General features: G+C 36.5%; 1 protein-coding gene across 2 annotated transcripts in view; it reads left to right on the top strand.

The window, feature by feature from the left end:
* The window catches only part of FAR2 (fatty acyl-CoA reductase 2), a 1,505,975-nt gene that overhangs the window by 1,431,645 nt on the left and 55,649 nt on the right, over positions 1–18,681 (top strand). For both annotated transcript variants that reach the window (XM_044088201.1, XM_044088202.1), the window contains one exon: positions 7,524–7,653. In XM_044088201.1, coding sequence (XP_043944136.1) covers positions 7,524–7,653 — 130 coding nt within the window. The remainder of the gene's footprint in view (positions 1–7,523; positions 7,654–18,681) is intronic.

Here is an 18,681-nt window from a genome sequence, read left to right as displayed (position 1 = left end):
TTAATGACTATGGTATACTTATTTAATCATTTATTTGCCTTTAATTTCCAGGAAAGTCTAATTGGACAAAGCTCTTTTTTAGCAGAGGCCTGGGGACAAATATTCCACATTACATACATTTTCACAGGCAGTCTGCAAGAGTTAACAGTAACAATATACAATATAACACCATGTGTATATCTATATATATATATATATATATATATATATATATATATATATATATAGATAGTATATATATATATATATATATATATATATATATATATACTCTAACAGATAATCACTGTGTTATGCACAGTATATATACTGCACATGCAGTATATTAAGTTTACATGTATCTGTAGAACATTCTGCATTATTTACAGTGTATGTGTATAATCACATTTTAGTTTAATTGGGTTTTATTATTTTTTGGAAAGGATTTAATATTGAGGCTGATACAAAGGCAGGGCCATTTTGTTGCTCAGTTTATTTTCACTGAGATATTAAAATGTAGACCTGAGATTTTGAATAAGAAAGGGGCATAGTAATGAGACTGATACAAGGGCAGGACCATTTTGTTGACAGGGTGTTTTCACCAAGAGGTTAGCTAAAAAGATGGTGAAGTTTATTTTGAGTTTGATACCTGTTGGGATTTGGGGGTGCAGACATTTGACATCATCCTTAAAGCATTAATGCATATTGAAGATAGCCATATATAAAAAAATGTTCTATTACTATATATTTTTGCATCCCCACAGGACTGCGCCCAAGGATTCCACTACCTGTTCCTAATCATCCATTTCATTTCATTTCATGATCATGGGAGTCAGAGATTCCCTAGGTAGTGAGAGCCATATTGTTCCCTGCCTGCGAATCCTCAATGAGCTCAGTGACTAGTGGTGAGAGTTAAGTGGTAGAGAGCAGGCCAGCTTTGCTGGTCCTGCAGGGGATGGCTTACCCTCCCAATCAGCAGAGCATCCCTCACTGGCATTTCTGAGCTCCACTATACCTGCCCTCCAAGGGTTCCCCTTGGCTGCCAGTGTGATTGCATAAAGGAACTTGGCCTCAATAGATCCGATCTCCATGGAGTCATCAACTAGTACTCCTGCTAGGTGTCACCCATGTGGTGGGCCAGAGCCACCGCTCTCTCTCTCTCCCCAGGATGGGTGTGCAAGGAGAAGCTACCCAGTCGCATCCTCCTCTGACAACTCCTATAGGTATAAAGCCATTATCTAAACTAGGGTCACTTGCAGTATACTTAGGGCTTTATCTTACTTCACTATGGAGTGGCTTAAAGTTGTACTGATATTAAGTTTAAATGCTGAAAAGAGTTTTGATGGGGTGGGGTACAGTCAATTTTATTTAAAGTCTAAGACAGGATTTTTTAAAGGATTTTAGGAGATCGATAAATGAAATTTATAAGGATGCCCTAGCAAAAATTAAAATCTCAACAATGCTTTCAGAATCTTTTCAGATTGTGAGGGGAATAAAGAAAGCCTGCTCTTAGCATTGCTTTTTTGCAAACTACCTAGAGAAATTAGGAATTTATACAGGCAGTCAGCATAAAAATACCACCACCCATTTGTTAACTATGTAGGGAACGGAACACACAATGTTTTTTCATTGGTGACCTGGGAGCATGTCTGGTTAAACAACTTGCTGAGGATTACAATGTAGACAAATGAAAGCAGAGGGAATCAAACTTTGTACCATAGAAACTACAGCTCATAGCCTTAACCCTCTGCACCAACTCCCAGGTGTTTGCAAAGCTATTTGTGGGAGAACATACAAATAAAATACATCTTTGTTTATATACAATATCTTAGTGACTTTGGCAAGCAAGTAAAAAGAATTAATGAAGTTTTTTAATATTTTGGTTAGTGTAAAATTTAGGTTATAACATTAAGAGAAAGAGAAGTAAGAAGGCAGAACTCTTTAAGAACAGAGGGAGAGACATAGAGAGTGAGAGAGATTAAGGATTTCTTTGAGAGAGAACTAAGTTGAAATATTTAGGGATATGTCTGTCAGATACTCTTGGCAAAGCTGTAGAATTACCTCATGGGGAGCCGAAAGAAAAGTTGAGATTTTTTTCAGAAACGATGAGTTGGATTAGAGAGCTCAGCACTTAAATGTTTATTTTGCCTCCGAGTTTGCTTTTCAGGTAAGCATTTTTTTGCCCCTGCCTACAGAGAGTTTTATAAGTTGCCTGAAAAGTAGGAATGTCTAATTCATTTGGGATGTTAGACACACTAGGGGTGCTTGGAACAGGATGATGCTTCCATGGCAGATGGGAGGCTTAGAAATTCTAGACTGGGACTTCTATTTCCAGAACATAAAATTGCATGTTTGTAGTGGGTTCTTATAATTCATATTGGAATAAACCTTAGTGGTAGCATGGGGAGTGCTATCTCAATTACATACATTTGATGGATGTTATAATCCAGTAACGTGTAAAACGGGGCCAGTGTAATAAATTCTATTTAATTACAAGGTAGAAAGGGTTTTACAAACAAGATCTATAAAAACAAAAAGTTTAACAGATATGATACCAGTTGGAATTGGGAAACAAGGTAAGCAACAGGGTAATTTGTTCTGAAGTTGCAGGCAAAGAAAACTGAATTAAGGTATTTTCACAAGGTGATAAATAGGTTGAATGAAAAAGTTTGTATATTTGAAGAATACACAAGTCAACTTAAATTTGAAAGGCACTGATAGAATTACATTTTGGCTTAGTAAGAAATGGTAAAGCGAAATTGATGACTAGAACAGATAAGCTGAGTAGAACTGGGGTAGTAGTCTGCATAATAAAAGTTAGAGAAATTCTGAAATTAGAGTAAAGTTTAGTAGATAAGTCAATAAGGAGTTATATGACTGTAAACTGTTAGAACTGAATGCACTAAAAGACAGCTAAAACAGTGGGTTTTCAGGCTTAAATGTGCAGCAGCGGTTTGATATAAAAAGGATGATAAGATATACCCCGAAAATCTCACAGATTTCATATCTTTAGGTGGAACTCTATGCACTAACATTTTTTTTTAACACTGGAAAGGATTCAGGCATTTTTAAACACCATAAAGTATTCATACATGTTTCTTGTTGATAGTCATTGGAGGTATACAGTAGAACTGGTCAGCATACAACTCAGGTAGACTTCCTAGTGCTAAGGAGAGATCACTGGGCTCAAATCAGAGATTTCAAAATGATCCTTAGTGAAATTGTTAGCCCCCAGAACATACCACTGGTGACCACAGTCAGTGCAACAACTTGGCAGAGAAGGCTATTAGGTCAGCAGAGACTAGGCTGAAGACTTGGAAGTTGAATTTCAGGAGTTCAATGACATGCCCAAATTTGTAAAATATGTGGGCAAAGAAAAAATAAGTGGTGCTGAAGAAGAATGGCAGTATGTCAAAACAGCATGAGTGAGGAAAATGAACAGATAAGGAAAGCTGAGAGTGGAAAACAGAAGTCCTGTAAGGTATCAAAAGAAAGAATGAGTACAAGAAGTGGAAGATAGTAAAGATGAACCAGTTTAAGAAAGAATACTGGTTGGCTAACATGGTGGCTGAGAGAACAGTTGCAGTGGCATTAGAGACACTTTACCAGATTCTGGACGGTTACTCAGCAGATAGTACAAAGAAGCTCTATCAAGTTGGAGGGCAGTGCTAGAAAGATAAAGAAGATAGTTGGCAGGCACCATTCACAGGTGATGGCCACAACAATGTGCTCAGCAGTCCAGAGAATATCAAAGGCACTTCAAAGAAGTACTTTCAGCAGGTTCTGAATGATTAAAATCCCTCAAAACTATACTGCCATATAATACAGCCTATGATGAAAGATAAGGGAGGACTCAAACTAGAAGTTTGAATGAAGTCAGGGACAGTGATAGGTGAAGTCATGGCAGACATGATTAAAATATGTGTTACGGAAGAAATGGATCCTGTGGGTTCTCATTGTTGAATGGAGAGAGAGAGATGTATCCTGGATGACTGGAGAATGAAAATTCTATTATCGGTGTAAAAGAACAAAGTAGATGTTCATAATGATGGGCAGTCCAGCGGTATCAAACTACTGTCACACTGCATAAAAGAGTGATTGATAAACATATACATAGAGCATTAAAAAGTAAGATGGAAGACGAGAACTTTGGATCCAGATTCATGTTGATCAGTCAAATTCACATCAATCAAAAGTGAATAAAACAAAAACAGTTATGTCAAAACACTTCCAGTGAAACTGAGGTAATCTTTCTTAGGAGTCAAACCTCCCTCTGCCACACACATATGGGGTCACTCCGTGCCTTCCCAAACCTATATATTCCTCTTCCATTGTCACACAGCAGTGGAGAATAAGAAAAACGTCACTGAAAGTGATTTCAGCATAACCTAAACATAAGAGCACATCCCCAGCCTCAATGAGATTTAGGTATACTGTGTAAAATGTAACCACTTCATCTCTCAGAGTTTTCATCTCTCTTCTCTTTTAAGCTCAGCCTACCACATTTTATGTTGAAACAGAATTGGATGATTATATGGGACCCGCTAACTCCAACATGGGATTTAAGGCATCAAGCATCTTGGTGACAAATAGGCTTTGCTTGTTCACAAACCTATGAATATATAAACCTATTCTATAAAAGATTAATTCCCAGGACTTAACTTGTTTTTTTATCTAGTATGCAACTAACAAAGTCTTAAGATCTTCCAAAACATGCCTTCTCCACGAAAGCACAATTATTTGCAAAATTGGATACAAAACACGGAATCATGTTTTCTTGCCAAAGGTAGTTTCGGCAACTGAAAAAAGTTTGAAAACTTCTTGCTGAAACTACCTTCAATGATCCTAAGAAAATGTTTTTTTTTTGCAGGGGGGCAAGTCTCTTGTGCACTACCATGCTGGGGGGGAAAAGCCTCTTGTGCACTCCCATATGGTGCACACCCCCAAAGTCCACTGTCTACAAGGTTCGTTTCACTGAAAAGCATTTGAATACTTTATGCTCGGTGAAACTAACTTTGCAGATTTGATACATTCCCACAAAACACCCATAGCCGGCCTTAGGCATAGGCCAATTAGGCGGCTGCCTAGGGCGCCACTGTAGCAGGGGCGCTCAGCCTACCCAGCCAGTGAGTGGAATACACTTCTGCCTGAATTAACAGCATACCCAAATCCATTGGATTCCAGAAAACTATGCAATTCCAACTTCAGTTTCCTTTCATATTGCTTACCCTGTACTGTGGTGTTACAATGTAAAGCCCAAATAACATATTCAGTGCCATAAAACTTCTATATACAACTGTCCAGCTGAATAACATGTAGTGCTGCTATCAAATACTTTATCCATAAAAATCTGTCTCTTCATCACCTAACTAAGCAGCCCCACCAAAGTACAAATTTTAAGGAAGCACTACACCATTTGTTTTACCCATCACTTTAACCTTCAAAATAAATTACATTCACAAATCTCTGCTTCATATCACTTATAAATCACTTACAAATCTTTTACAGCTATCTGCCGTATCACACTTGGATTTTCCATACCTCCTAATAGGACTCCTGTATATACTGTGCTGTTTTCTACCTTTTAAACATGGTTGTTTTACTTACTTTTGCAATATCTATCCTTATTAGTTTTACCTTGCTTAATGTTTTCTATTATCAACAAAGATTCTGTTTTTCTTTGTTTTCTTTCTTCTGTTAAGAACATAGATGCTGTTTTTCTACATTGTTACACAGGGATATTTTATATTGCACCTTTGTAGCAGCTACCTTTATCAGTGTTACCCTGCTAACCTGTTATCTGCTATCAAATATGGGCAAAAAATGTTTCTTTTTTCTTTTTTTAACAAACAATTAGATAGGGCAAGGTAATAAAGTAGTATGAGGCCAAGCAGAAGTTTGGAGTTGGAGATTAGAGTCCACCTTCTCCACTAAGGATTGATATCAGAGTATACGCAAAGAGAAATGGCTAGGAGAGAGATCAAAGTGAAAAACCTGATCTGGTAGAGTTTATAAGAAAGTACTAGGCTAACTGCCCTGAAAGGTTATTTTAAGCCTAGCTAACAACTCAAGGTCAGAATCAAACTCTGCACCTTGTGCTTAAAACCCACCCACCCACAGAGGCATTAGTCAAGTCTAGAAAAGAAGCTGCTGTTTAAGGGATAGTTAGTAGGGCTTCTAAAATATTGCATGATCTCTATAAGAATCAATAAGCCATGCTTAGAAAAGATTGAAAAGAGATACTGGAAAGGCAAGATACAAAGAAACAGAGGGAAGTTTGGGAGTTGGTATACTGGTTAAGATGTCCACCTCACAGACAAAAGGTACAGGCTTTAATGTTCACCTTTACAAGATAAACTGGCTAAATGTAAAAAAGCACAGGTAATGTAGTACTCGCCTATGAACCTAAGCACATCTCTATGGCTCCTAAGCATGTGACAAACTCCAGAAGGTTTAGGATTTTTGTTTAGAAGTGCATACAACACATAGGTATTTTTATTACCCCAAGCAGACTTCAGAAATGTTTTTCCTCGGTAGATAGCAAATGCTAGCGGTATGATGAAAAACTGAGAAGTAAACGAGAACATGTTTTTTGGGAGTGTAACAGCAGATTTAAAAAATTCTTTGCACTGTACTCTGTTAGAAAGGTTGAGGGAACAAATGGCTGTAACTAAAGAAATGATTCTTTTGAGCTGGGACGCAGGATCTGAATCAGTTATACATACTGAGACCTTACTAAGTTTATTGCTGTTGGCTACCAAAAAAGCAATTACTAGAAAGTGGAAATCAAAAATCTAAACCAACTGTAATTGAAGTAATGAATATTTTAAACGAGATAAAAGAGCAAGAGGTAGTACCTTTAGAAAAGAGAAGGAACAAATTACACAGAAATAAATGGAATATGTGGGAACAAAACATGCAGAATAATGTTCAGGAAGAGCAGGAATTGAGCAATTTATGTAATGTTGGAGTAAATAATTGTAAAAGAAAGAAAACATGTAATGTATAATGAATGAATGTGACATGTTAATGTGGTTTGTTTTATTTTCTATTAATGTGTTTATATCAATGTTTAAAGTGGTAATTTAATAAAGATGCTTAAAAAATAAGTATAGTCAATGTTTTTGTAGTGTATTGCTTACAGTCTCCAATAATGTGAAATGTATGTAATGTATATTACACTCTTACCTGGTCCATTTCCCTGGGTCCCGTCTGAAAATGGGCTATGCCCAGTATTATTAGGTGTTTTTTTAATAGGGTGTTAATATCTTGTAGATGATTCAAACCAGTGTCTTGAAAATGTATCCCAGTATTTTGTATGTTTTTTCTATGTAAACTCTATTTTTATTCTACACAATTTTTACTTTTTCATCAGTTTTGTCCTGGAGCTTTTCTCCCCGGGCCTCTACTGAAAATGGACATATATCCAGTTAGACTAGCCCTGTCAACAAATGTAAAATAAAATAAATAAATAAATATTAACATTAACGCAGTGAACAGTTTTTAAATAAATATATAAAGTTGTTTCTTTCTTATTTTTTCAGAATGATGAGAATCTTCAACCGCTTGCACAAGTCTATGATGTTGCTAGAATATTTTACCAGTCAATCATGGGAATGGAGTACAGAGAATATGAATTATTTAATGGGTCAACTGAATGCAGAAGACAGAAAAGTAAGCTTTTTTATGCAAGTTTTAGTTATTAGTTTTATTAAAAGGACTTATGGCAAATTATTGAGGTGTGTTTCTCATTAGTATTGTCTATAATGAACCCCAGTGCTGAATGATAAACTCATTTCTGTTTAGATTTATTTATTTACTTACTGACATTTGATTATCAGGAAAGTCTGACTGGGTAGATCGCCCAATTTTCAATGGTGGCCCGGGGAGAAAAGTTCCAAAGTATTACAAAAACATTTTAAGAACAATAATTTTACAAGCTTTACAAATAATACAAAAACCCTACAGTTTAAATATTAGACATAATGTGACAACATTGGTAAAACAATATGCAACTTATATGACAATAATTTAATATTTAGAAAAAGTTGGCATACTATAAACAGAAATTGCAATATGAAGTGAGAGAAAAAATAGGGTTATGGCATATTTAGATAGTCAGTGGAGAGAAAGTGGTTGAGGTTATGAAATGTGTAAAGAAGGGAGAATAAGGAAGTGTAAGTATTTGTTCATATATATATATATATATATATATATATCTTTAGATGTAGTTTTTCCTGGGGTTGAGCAAGAACAGAGCCCATCTTTCAAAATAGTTTTAAAGGTCTGGAAGGAGGGAGGGTATTGACCTAATGGACATAGGTAAGGAGAGACGGGCCTTAGCAGCATGGTACGAGTATACACCATGCCAAGTAAATTTTATAGGTTTATGGACAGAGACGTATTTGGTCATTGGATCATAATGACCATGTGGAAACAGTTGTGTAAAATGGTATTTATTGCTGGAATAAGCAAATGGATGCCAGATAATTTTATAGATGATAAGAATCTGTGTATATGTTTGTTGATGGGTAGTTCCAACCACTATAGGCTTTTCAGTGCTATACAATGGCAGGTCCTGAAAGGGGGTATTTGCTGCAGATTTAGCCACTTTTTTATGGCATTGTTCAAGTTTTGCATTTTGTGAGCATTTGCATCATATTTCCCTTGCAACAATGTCATATTGCAGTAAAATGTTATGCTAAGAGTTAGTTGAGGTGTCTGTAGCTGTTTACTATCAAAATGTGGTCTTACACAAAACTGGGATGGTTGAATGCATGTTTTCCAGTTTCCATAATGCCGATCTGGAAATGTTCGAATCCACATTAGCAAATGGTAGTGGGCATTCGCTAATGTGGGACTGACATTGTTATAACAGATTACACTAAGGATGGGTTGGTAAATTTACCCATTTCCTCACTGGGGTCTATATCATAATGTTGAAGTCTGAAAACTGCGAAGCACTGAAGGTCGAACTTGAAAGTTCGAAGTTTGAAAACTTCAAAACATATAACGGAAATCGCCATTGAGTGCGAGAAGGGAAAATTTCCCTTTACTGCACTGTAGTGCGATCTCGGAGTTGGTATATTTAAGTAGCGGGGTGAGCAGGGGTGCTTGTCCCCCTGCATAGAACGTTTTTTTTGTTTGTTTTGGGTTTTAAATGTTTTTTTTTTACATTTGACGTTTTCACAGTTTGAACATTCATATTCAACCTTACTTGCTTCGAAGTTGTCGACAATATGATATAGACCCCCTCACTGTAGTGCAATCTCGAAGTTGGAATATATAATGTGCAGGGGGTGTGGTAACATGGACTTTCGACATTGGAACTTCCTGTGTTCAAATGTTGATTCCATGGTTACCATTTCTAACATTTTCGTAATTCTGTATTACCAAAGTCAGAAAACGAATTTAATCAAAATTTGAAAAACTGTTTTGATTTTCCACATTTTGATAGTAAACCATCTCTACCTTACTGTTAGATCAGAAAGTTGTCTCTTTCTGGTATCTACATCATTTCTATGTCATTAGGACTAGTCTGGGAAAAGTCTGTATTAATAACACGAAAACAGTCCAACTGAAGATGGTTAGCAAACCAAAAAAATAATTAAAAAAAAAAACACTGTAAGGGAATCGGAAAGGCCACGATGGTGCAGTGGTTAGAGTTGTCATCTCAAAGCAAGAGGTTCTTTTATTCGATTCTTGGCTGGAATGCCTTCTGCATGAAGTCTGCGTGTCCTCCCCCGTGGTCGAGTGATGTTAGACATGCAGGTAGGTGTGTGCGTGAATGGGTGTGCCTTCTTTGAAGGTTGAGTGTCGGGCTGGCAACTCGGCACTGTAAAAGTCCACTGCCAATCATTAATGGACCAGAGTTCCCCTGTGGCGACCCCTATCTGGGAAAAGCCGAAAGATATTACTTTACTGTGAGGGAATTGGAAGGAATGAACTCCAAAGAAATAGCGTAACCACACCATACTTTATTTTCCACTTTCGTCCGCAAGGGACTTCATCAGAATAAATAAACCATTAACACTTCAACTATATGAAGCTAAAACCATCCAATAGAAAAAGTGCCTAATGAAACAATTACTTAAACGTGTTAAAAACTTTTGATAACTTTAAAGTCATATACTCAATAGACAATAAAAATATATACTAACATAATGAATTTAAGACATCAATCACATTTTACTAATTTCAGTCTTTTAAGTACTCCCTTGAAGATGAAAGCATAAAATAAAGTGTGGGTACGCTATTTCTTTGGAGTTCATTTCTTCCAATTCCCTTACAGTGTTTGTGGTGTTTATTTAAGTATGTATTAACGTGATTATAAGAGACACAACAGAAAAGTGAAAGACATTTTTTCCACAAGCACAGACATCTATAAACTAGTTACAGTGGATATAAAATGTTTACACACCCCTGTTAAAATGCCAGTTTTTTGTGATATAAAAAAAATGAGACCACAATAAATCATTTCAAAACTTTTCCCCACCTTTAATGTAACCTATAACCTGTACAATTCAATTGAAAAACAAGCAAATCTGTTAGGGGAAAAAAATATAAAAAATAAAAAACTTACAATAATCTGGTTGAGTAAGTGTGCACACCCTTAAACTAATACTTTGTTGAAGCACCTTTTGATTTAATTACAGCATTCAGTCTTCTTGGGTAGGAGTCTATCAGCATAGCACATCTTGACTGCCGACTCTTCCTTGCAAAAGCGCTTCAAATCTGTCAGATTATGAGGGCATCTCTTGTGCACAGCCCTCTTCAGGTCACCCCACAGATTTTCTATTGGATTTAGGTCTGGGCTGTGGCTGGGCCATTCCAAAACTTTAATTTTCTTCTGGTGAACCCATTCTTTTGTTGATTTGGATGTATGCTTGGGGTCATTGTCATGTTGAAAGGTGAAATTCCTCTTCATCTTCACCTTTCAAGCAGATGCTTGAAGGTTTTGGGCCAAATGTGACCGGTATTGAGAACTGTTCATAATTCCCTCCACCTTGACAAAAGCTTGAATAAAGCCCCAGTTCCAGCTGAAGAAAAGCAACCCCAAAGCATGATACTGCCACCACCATGCTTCACCGTGGGGATAGTGTTCTTTTGGTGATGCGAAGTGTTTTTGTGCCAAACATACTTTTTGGAATTGTGGCCAAAAAGTTCAACCTTGGTCTCATCAGACCATAACACATTTTCCCACATGCTTTTAGGAGACAATGTATTGTTTTGCAAAATTTAGACGGGCCTGGATGTTTTTTCTGTAGGCTTCCATCTTGTAACCCTACCCCATAGGCCAGACATATGGGGAATACTGAGATTGTTGTCAAATGTAGTACACAACCAGTACTTGCCAGAAATTTCTGCAGCTCCTTCAGTGTTGCCGTAGGTCTCTTGGCAGCCTCCCTGACCAGTTTTTGTCTTGTCTTTTCATCAATTTTGAAGGGATGTCCAGTTTTTTGTAACATCACTGTTGGCTGCTGTGTACCCAAGAAGACTGAATGTTGTAATTAGATCAAAAGGTGCTTCAACAAAATATTAGTTTGAGTGTGCACACTTATGCAACCAGCTTATTGTACATTTTTTATTTTTTATATTTTTTCCCCTAAAATATTTGTTTGTTTTTCAATTGAATTGTAAAAGTTATAGGTCACATTAAAGGTGGGAAAAGTTTGGAAATGATTTATTGTGGTCTCATTTTTTTATATCACAAAAAACTAGCATTTTAACAGGGCTGGGTTTCATTTCTGTGCTCACAGTTTACTTTAAAGTACAATTAGAGGTGGGAGCAACAGTAGTGCTAACTCTTGTGGCTGTTCATCTTATTAACCTCTTGTTGCCTAGCTGCTATAACTGTAGACAGTGATATCTAGCTCTTTTTAAAAATGTTTAACAAAAATGTGTCATTTCTATCATTTCTGTCTTCCTTTCTGTTTCTGCAGTTATAACATGGTGTAATCCTCTTCCCAGGGTTTACCAGCTGACTTCCAAACAATGTATGTTGTCTGCACTGATTTGCTACCTGAGCTACCAGTCACACCTCCCTGGTCTGTGGCTTAATAATAGACTGCAGGGTGGGCAAACCCTAGAATAAACATCCAGCTGATCTTCTCTGCAAAGTGTGAAGAAACCATACATTTGTAGTAGCCTGGCTTTTTTTTGTTGTTTTTTTGCAGTGATTGAGCAGAATTTATATTAACTATTTTCCACTGTTTTTGTACAATTATTGAAAATATAAGGCAACTCAGCCAAATGGGCATTTACACTTTGCCAGTACCACCCTTAGTCCTTAGCCCTTTTTCAAAGAGTAACAGACCAGTCATACCAGGGATGTATTTGTGGACATCCATCCAGCTGACCTAACTCCTTTTGAAGGAAGAAATTGTGTCACATTGATTAATTTGGAGTAGGAGGTTTGTTCTTGATATCAGGCAAGCGTTATGTGACACGTCTGTCTCTACCATATTTTCTTTATTTGCTGAAGCAAGTTTAGATCCCTGGTTCTAGTGTTAGTGGGACGGTTTATGGAGATATAAGAGATCTTGGACTACTGGATCCCTAATGTCCAAAAAAGTAAGACAAGGATCCAGTAGGATAATGAATAAAGGGACAGGGCTTCCGGCCTTTCCTTGTAACACCTGTCTTTTAAGCTTTATATATTTTTAGTTAGCAAACCTCTGAGGTCTGTTCAGTTAATTGATATGGCTAGTAAGATGCATCCCAAAAGGGGCATCGTATTTGATAATAGGTCTGATCAATGCAGAATGTGTAGGGGTAAGAACTTCCTGTGATCTAGATCAAATACCTTTTGCAATCAGCTTCACCAGGTAAAAATAATTCCTAGCCACCCCTTGCAACATGATGGTCAAAGTCAAGGGAATTATGTACCAATGTTCCAAGGTCTCTCACTTCATTTTCATTTTGAAGTAAGGTGTATATACTACAAGCTGGATAAAGAGCTTGTTTAACAAATGCAATGATATTGTACTTTTTACCATTTAGTCTTAATCTGTTTTTTAAACAGCAGTTGTTGACATGTGAGAGTTCAAACTGGAGATCTCCATTTGTAATTTGGAAATCTGTGAAGTGGATACTGAATATTATAGAGGTCCCATGCACAGTGCCCTGGGGAACACTACTAGTCACCTTCATGTTTACTGAGAATGCACCTGCCATCCTCACTACCTGTGTTCTGTTCCTCAACTAATATGCTGTCCACCTAACTATGCAGGAATTTGTTTTGAGCTCATACAGCTTGTGTATTCTTTTAGCATTTGGTTTGGTGTCAAAAGCCTTAGTCAAGATGAGGTATGCTATATGGACAGCATGTCCACTGTCCACAGCTTGTGGTTTACTGTCTTAAAGAAGATGACCATATTATTTAGACGGGACCTATCCTTAACAAAGCCAAACTGCTGAGTGTCAAGCCTTATAAGATTTTTGATATCACAGGTATTTAGGCCAGTTGTGATACTTTCTATGACTTTGCAGAAAGACTAGTCAGGCTAATGGGTGTGTAAATGTCCTTCTATTTCACTGTTGCAGTATTTATTACAATAGTAAGTAGGATTGTGTGTAGTTGTTTCGGGGTAAAATTTGTACTGAATATGTTTGCTAGTGTGTTAGCTATATCTACTAGATTCAAGTTCCGAGCAATGCAGGGCATTATTCATTAATTTTCTAAGGTAGCTATAAAGGATTTGTAATTGTCTTTAACTTCTGATGCTAGCCTAAGTTCATGGGATGCTGTCATATTCCTGATGATATTTTTTTTTTTATTCTTTCAATAGGTTTTTAATGATAACCTTGATTTGAAGACTCTTTGTTTTGCTTTATAGTTTACAAAGCCTTTTTGTACTTTTATTGTATTTCTTATTTATCCGCAGTGGTGGTGCTGCGGTAGCATTGTCCACTCACAGTAAGACGCTGTCCAGTTCGATTCTCAGCTAGAGCGTCTTCTGCGTGGAGACATGCATGAATGGGCATACCTTCGTTGAAGGTTGTGCATCAGAGCTGGTAACTCAGTATGTAAAAATCAACTACCAATCAGTAGCGGACCGGAGTTCCGCTGTGGCGACCCCTAACCGGGAAAAGCTGAAAGACACACACACAATTGTATTTCTTATTTATACAAGTGGACCACCAGGCTGGTTGCTTTTAAACTTTCCATTTTATTAAGATTTGGTGGAGACTGCCAGGTCAATGCATTTATCCAGTGCACATAAAGTTTATTGTCTAACTACTTGTTATGTCAGTATCTTGAGTCATACAGTTAAACTTGAATTTAGAGACTTCATCATAGAATTACAAAAAGTTTGTACATTTGAAATCTAATTGGAGATTTTAAAGAAATTGGTTTGTAATTGGTTTTAACTGAATAAGGGAGAACCAGAGGATAGTTACTATTGATGCCATGATAAAGACAAGAATATTTTGTGATTTATGTGCATATTTAACAGGCTATACAAGACAGTGTGTCAGACTGCAGCTACCTGTTTAACATAGAGAGAAACTAAGTACTGATAGCATTTTTCTTGGACTTTAAGCTCTTCAGATTGGTAGTACAGCACTGCCATCATGTGTCCTTTGGGAGTCTTCCAGGTCATAAAAAATATATATTTTTTTTTTCTGGAAGGTGACATATCTGAAGAGTCATACAAAGAATCGTCTCCTCTCAAAGAGCAGCAGTTTATATTGGAACAGCTGAAGGAGAGTGCCTACTGGTCTAGGCTTTCAGTCCTTCTAACATTTTTCACTTAGAAGGCAGTTATCGTGCTAAAGGTCACCTTGACCAGGATACTGTCCATTCTGATAACCTTGATATGGTCTCAGTGATACTGTCTTTCAATAAGGACAGATTAGCTTTGATTACATCCTTTATTCCTAACAGCATGTCTGACATAACTCCTTCTCAATAGTGAGTTACCATTCCCTTACCATTGATACAAGGTGAGAGAATGTTACAGGCAAAATATCCAAGAAGGTATGTGCGGGGGTTTATTTCCCGGTTAGAATATATTGGGTCATCTAATCATCTTTTATTACATTTGTCCCTGTTAAGTTCCAAAATCCTAGCTATAAAGAGACCATTTCCCATTGACTTGCCAGCTTCACTGGCTGTGCCAACAAGTTCTTTCCTTTAGAGCTGTGTCATTGTCATCACCACTAGAAGGAGTATGCCTTTGGCTATGTTCTTGGACATGGTTTCAGCCAGTGTGCTTGGACAGTAGCTTGGTCATCTGTGTTTACTTTCAGTGTATTTTACAAGACAAATTGTCAGCATTAGGATGAATTTTGTAACTGCATTTCTTCAAGCTATGTTAGCTGGGTCTGCTTCTTCCAGTGGTGAACATGTATGCCCTATCAATATACTCACAACTTAGGACTGCAGAGACACAAATGTGTTGTGATCAGTTGCTGCATTTTTCTCTTATTTATACACATAATTTAAGTATTAATTAGGATAAACATTATAGGAGTATATTCTGATAGGGCTAGGATGGGGAGGGCCGGACCAGTAAGGAGTATGGTGGTGTAGCCTAATTGGTTTGAAGAGGTGTCCAGTCATTGGTGTAATATAACTTAGTTATTTCAATATTAAACCAAAAAATGGTGAGAAGCTATGGGGCCTGATTGGCCCATTAGGTGGTTATAGTGGGGATGTGGTAGGCTAAGGAAGTGTGGTGAGGACCAATGGGAAAGTGAGAAGAAAACTAATACTATAGGCTTAGAGGTTGGAAATGGGACTTTAAAGCTTGACATTTTTTTATATATAATTTCGCCTAAATGTTGTAGTTGTATCTTTCGGCTTTTCCAGGTTAGGGGTTGCCACAGCGGAACTCCAGTCCGCTAATGATTGGCAGTGGATTTTTATGCACCGACTTGCCAGGCCTGACGCACAACCTTCAATGAATGTTATTTATGTTAAATGGATGAGAAGCAGTTAAATCGTTTACTTACAATCATTCTGGAGATATTTATGAAGTTCTAAAGTACATTATATGCCATGATTTAAAGGAGAGAGCATCACTTGGAAGAGATACCCTTTCTTTAATAGTAGGTGACGTGATGGAGTTTATTAAAGCTATAGCAACATTTTTTAATATATGAAAAAGGAACTTGTAGTACAAATAGACATCTGTCCCTTTAAATTACTCTTTCATTCGTGGGAAGTTATGTAGTATGCACTGAGCAGTTTTCAGTTGCTAACTGTTTTGAGAAAGAAATGAAGGTGTTCTGTTTGTCTTCACAAGTGTGTGTAGGGTGTCTGGAGTGGAGTGCAACAACCACAGGTGGTTTTTCGGTATTATTATGCATTTCGATATTGTAAACTTTCGTTGTTGTGCGATTATAATGTTTTTGCTCATTTTCAGTTTCAGTGATATGGTAATTCGATAAAGTGAAGTAGAATCATATATATATATATATATATATATATATAGAGAGAGAGAGAGAGAGAGATTTTATATTATGTAACCTTTCTGAAAAGATGTTGTACTAAATAGAAACAAAAGTACTAATTTGATGTCTAGTTTGTGGTGTGTCTAAAATATGTTTTTGGCCTAGTTTTCAGTGTGTTACACATTGCATGACTGGGGTATTTGATTTTGATACTGCAATACCTGTCATAGCAGTAAATAGGTTTATAGGTGGTTACTTTCCATACAGTCCAGGAGACCATTAAGGAGCCTAGACCAATTTTTCTAATTTTCCCAAACCACTGTCTGGTTAACTGACTTGCTCAAAGTCGCACAGTAGCAAACTTAAGACTGAGAGAATCAAACCCTGTACCACAGGAAGCAGATCATTAACAGATTATGGTCTTAATCTTCTGCACTAACTGACAGACTTTTATGCTTTTAGCTCATGGTACACCTCTGACACTGGAATAGTATAACCACATACTAGTTCTAATTGTTGAGATATAGCTTAACTGCTACACTGTGGTAAGACATTCCTTGGTATTCATTAAAAAACTATATCAACAAAAGCTCATGTTTTGAGGCACTGGCATTCTTCTTCTAATGAAACTGAGGCTATATGTGCTTTAAAAGAGCTGGTCTTAGACAATGTGTTCCTTTTTCATGATAACATTGACAAACAGTGTATGGGGAAAACCATGGGTATGCCCATGGCTAACAGTTATGCCAATCTGGTAGTAAATGGCTGGGAACTGAATTTTCTTTTTAATAACATCAAGAATAAATATTTAAATAACAGATTATTTTATAGATATTTTGTTGACAATCTATTTTTAATATGGAATGGATCCTTAACTACTTTTCATGAATTTGTGGATTCTTTACACTCAACATCAATTTTTTTACATTTTAAATATACTATCCACTTTACACAAATTGATTTTTTAGATATTAGATTGTTTAAAAGTACTACTGGATGTATTGAAACTACACTCTTTAAAAAAGACATAAAGGAAAACACATATTTACACAAATACATATATACAAATATTTCAAGCAAGAGCATTAATGCCCTTCTAACTTGCTAATATACCAAAACACTTGTTCTAATAGTAAGTGTCCAGGCTGTTCTTAAAAATATCTGAACTAGTTCTAAACTAGTACTTGCTTTAATGTAATTTGGTAGTCTGTTCCCTGCATCAGCTGTTTTGTCAGAGAACCAATCAGTGCACTTCTCATTCCTATAGAATCTTCTATATAAGTTGTCTGATGAATCTCTAGTACTTTTTGATAACCCCAAACATTCCCAGAGGTAGTTGTCTGTAAATGCCCTATATACTTGAATAATACCTCCTCTTAGATATTTGTAAGAAACACTGTACAATTTAGATATTTTAGTCTTTCATAATAACTTAAATGTTTACATCCATGGATGCCCCTGGTATACTTCCTCTGTACTCTTTCCAGTTTACTCATGCTTGTTTTCTTATAGGGTTTCCATATTCTTATTCCATACTCAAGTTTGGGTCTAATGTAACTAACAAACAATGACTTCATCATTTTTGATTTCCTAGACTATAAATCTTTTTATACAACCTATAGTGCTATAACTATCATTAACCAATTGGTTGATATGATTAGAAAAACTCATAGCTGAATCTACACATATACCTAGGTCTTTAAATGAGTCTACAGTTTCAATCATTGTGTGCTGTCTTAAATATTCACCTTTCCATTTATGTCTCCCAAATCTCATATGCTTAGTTTTTGATGTATTTTTCAGCATATTATTCTCCTGTGCCCAAATGGTCAGTTTAGTCAAGTTATATTACAGACATGCCTTATCTGTAACACATGTAATTGATTAGTCTACCCAGTTTCAGGTCATCTGCATGTAAACTGTAGAACACCTCAGATGAAAAAGTTAGGTCTGAAAGATACAATCTAAACAAGTATAAGGGCCTAGGTCAGAGCCCTGTGGGACACTTTTACTGTAACCAAGGATTTCACCTGTCCAGTTGCTGTATGATACTTGCCATGTCTTATTTGTAAGCCATGCAGCTATCCATCTTATCAAGAGTACATCAATACCTAGTTTTACTAATTTATTGATCAGTGGTTTGTGTATGACCCTGTCAAATGCTGAAGTTAAGTCTGTATAAATTACATCACATCACACTTTTTCATTCGTAGCTGTTATATTGCTATAGAACATCATGTTACAGGTGGTAATAGATCTGTTTTCAACATATGCGTGCAGAAATATGGTTTCATGTCCCAA

Source organism: Protopterus annectens, chromosome 11.part0 (assembly GCF_019279795.1).
Source record: "Protopterus annectens isolate FY-2018-M chromosome 11.part0, PAN1.0, whole genome shotgun sequence".
Lineage (NCBI taxonomy): Eukaryota > Metazoa > Chordata > Ceratodontiformes > Protopteridae > Protopterus > Protopterus annectens.
Note: the sequence above shows the minus strand (reverse complement) of the source record. Positions and strands in the feature narration are given on the sequence as shown.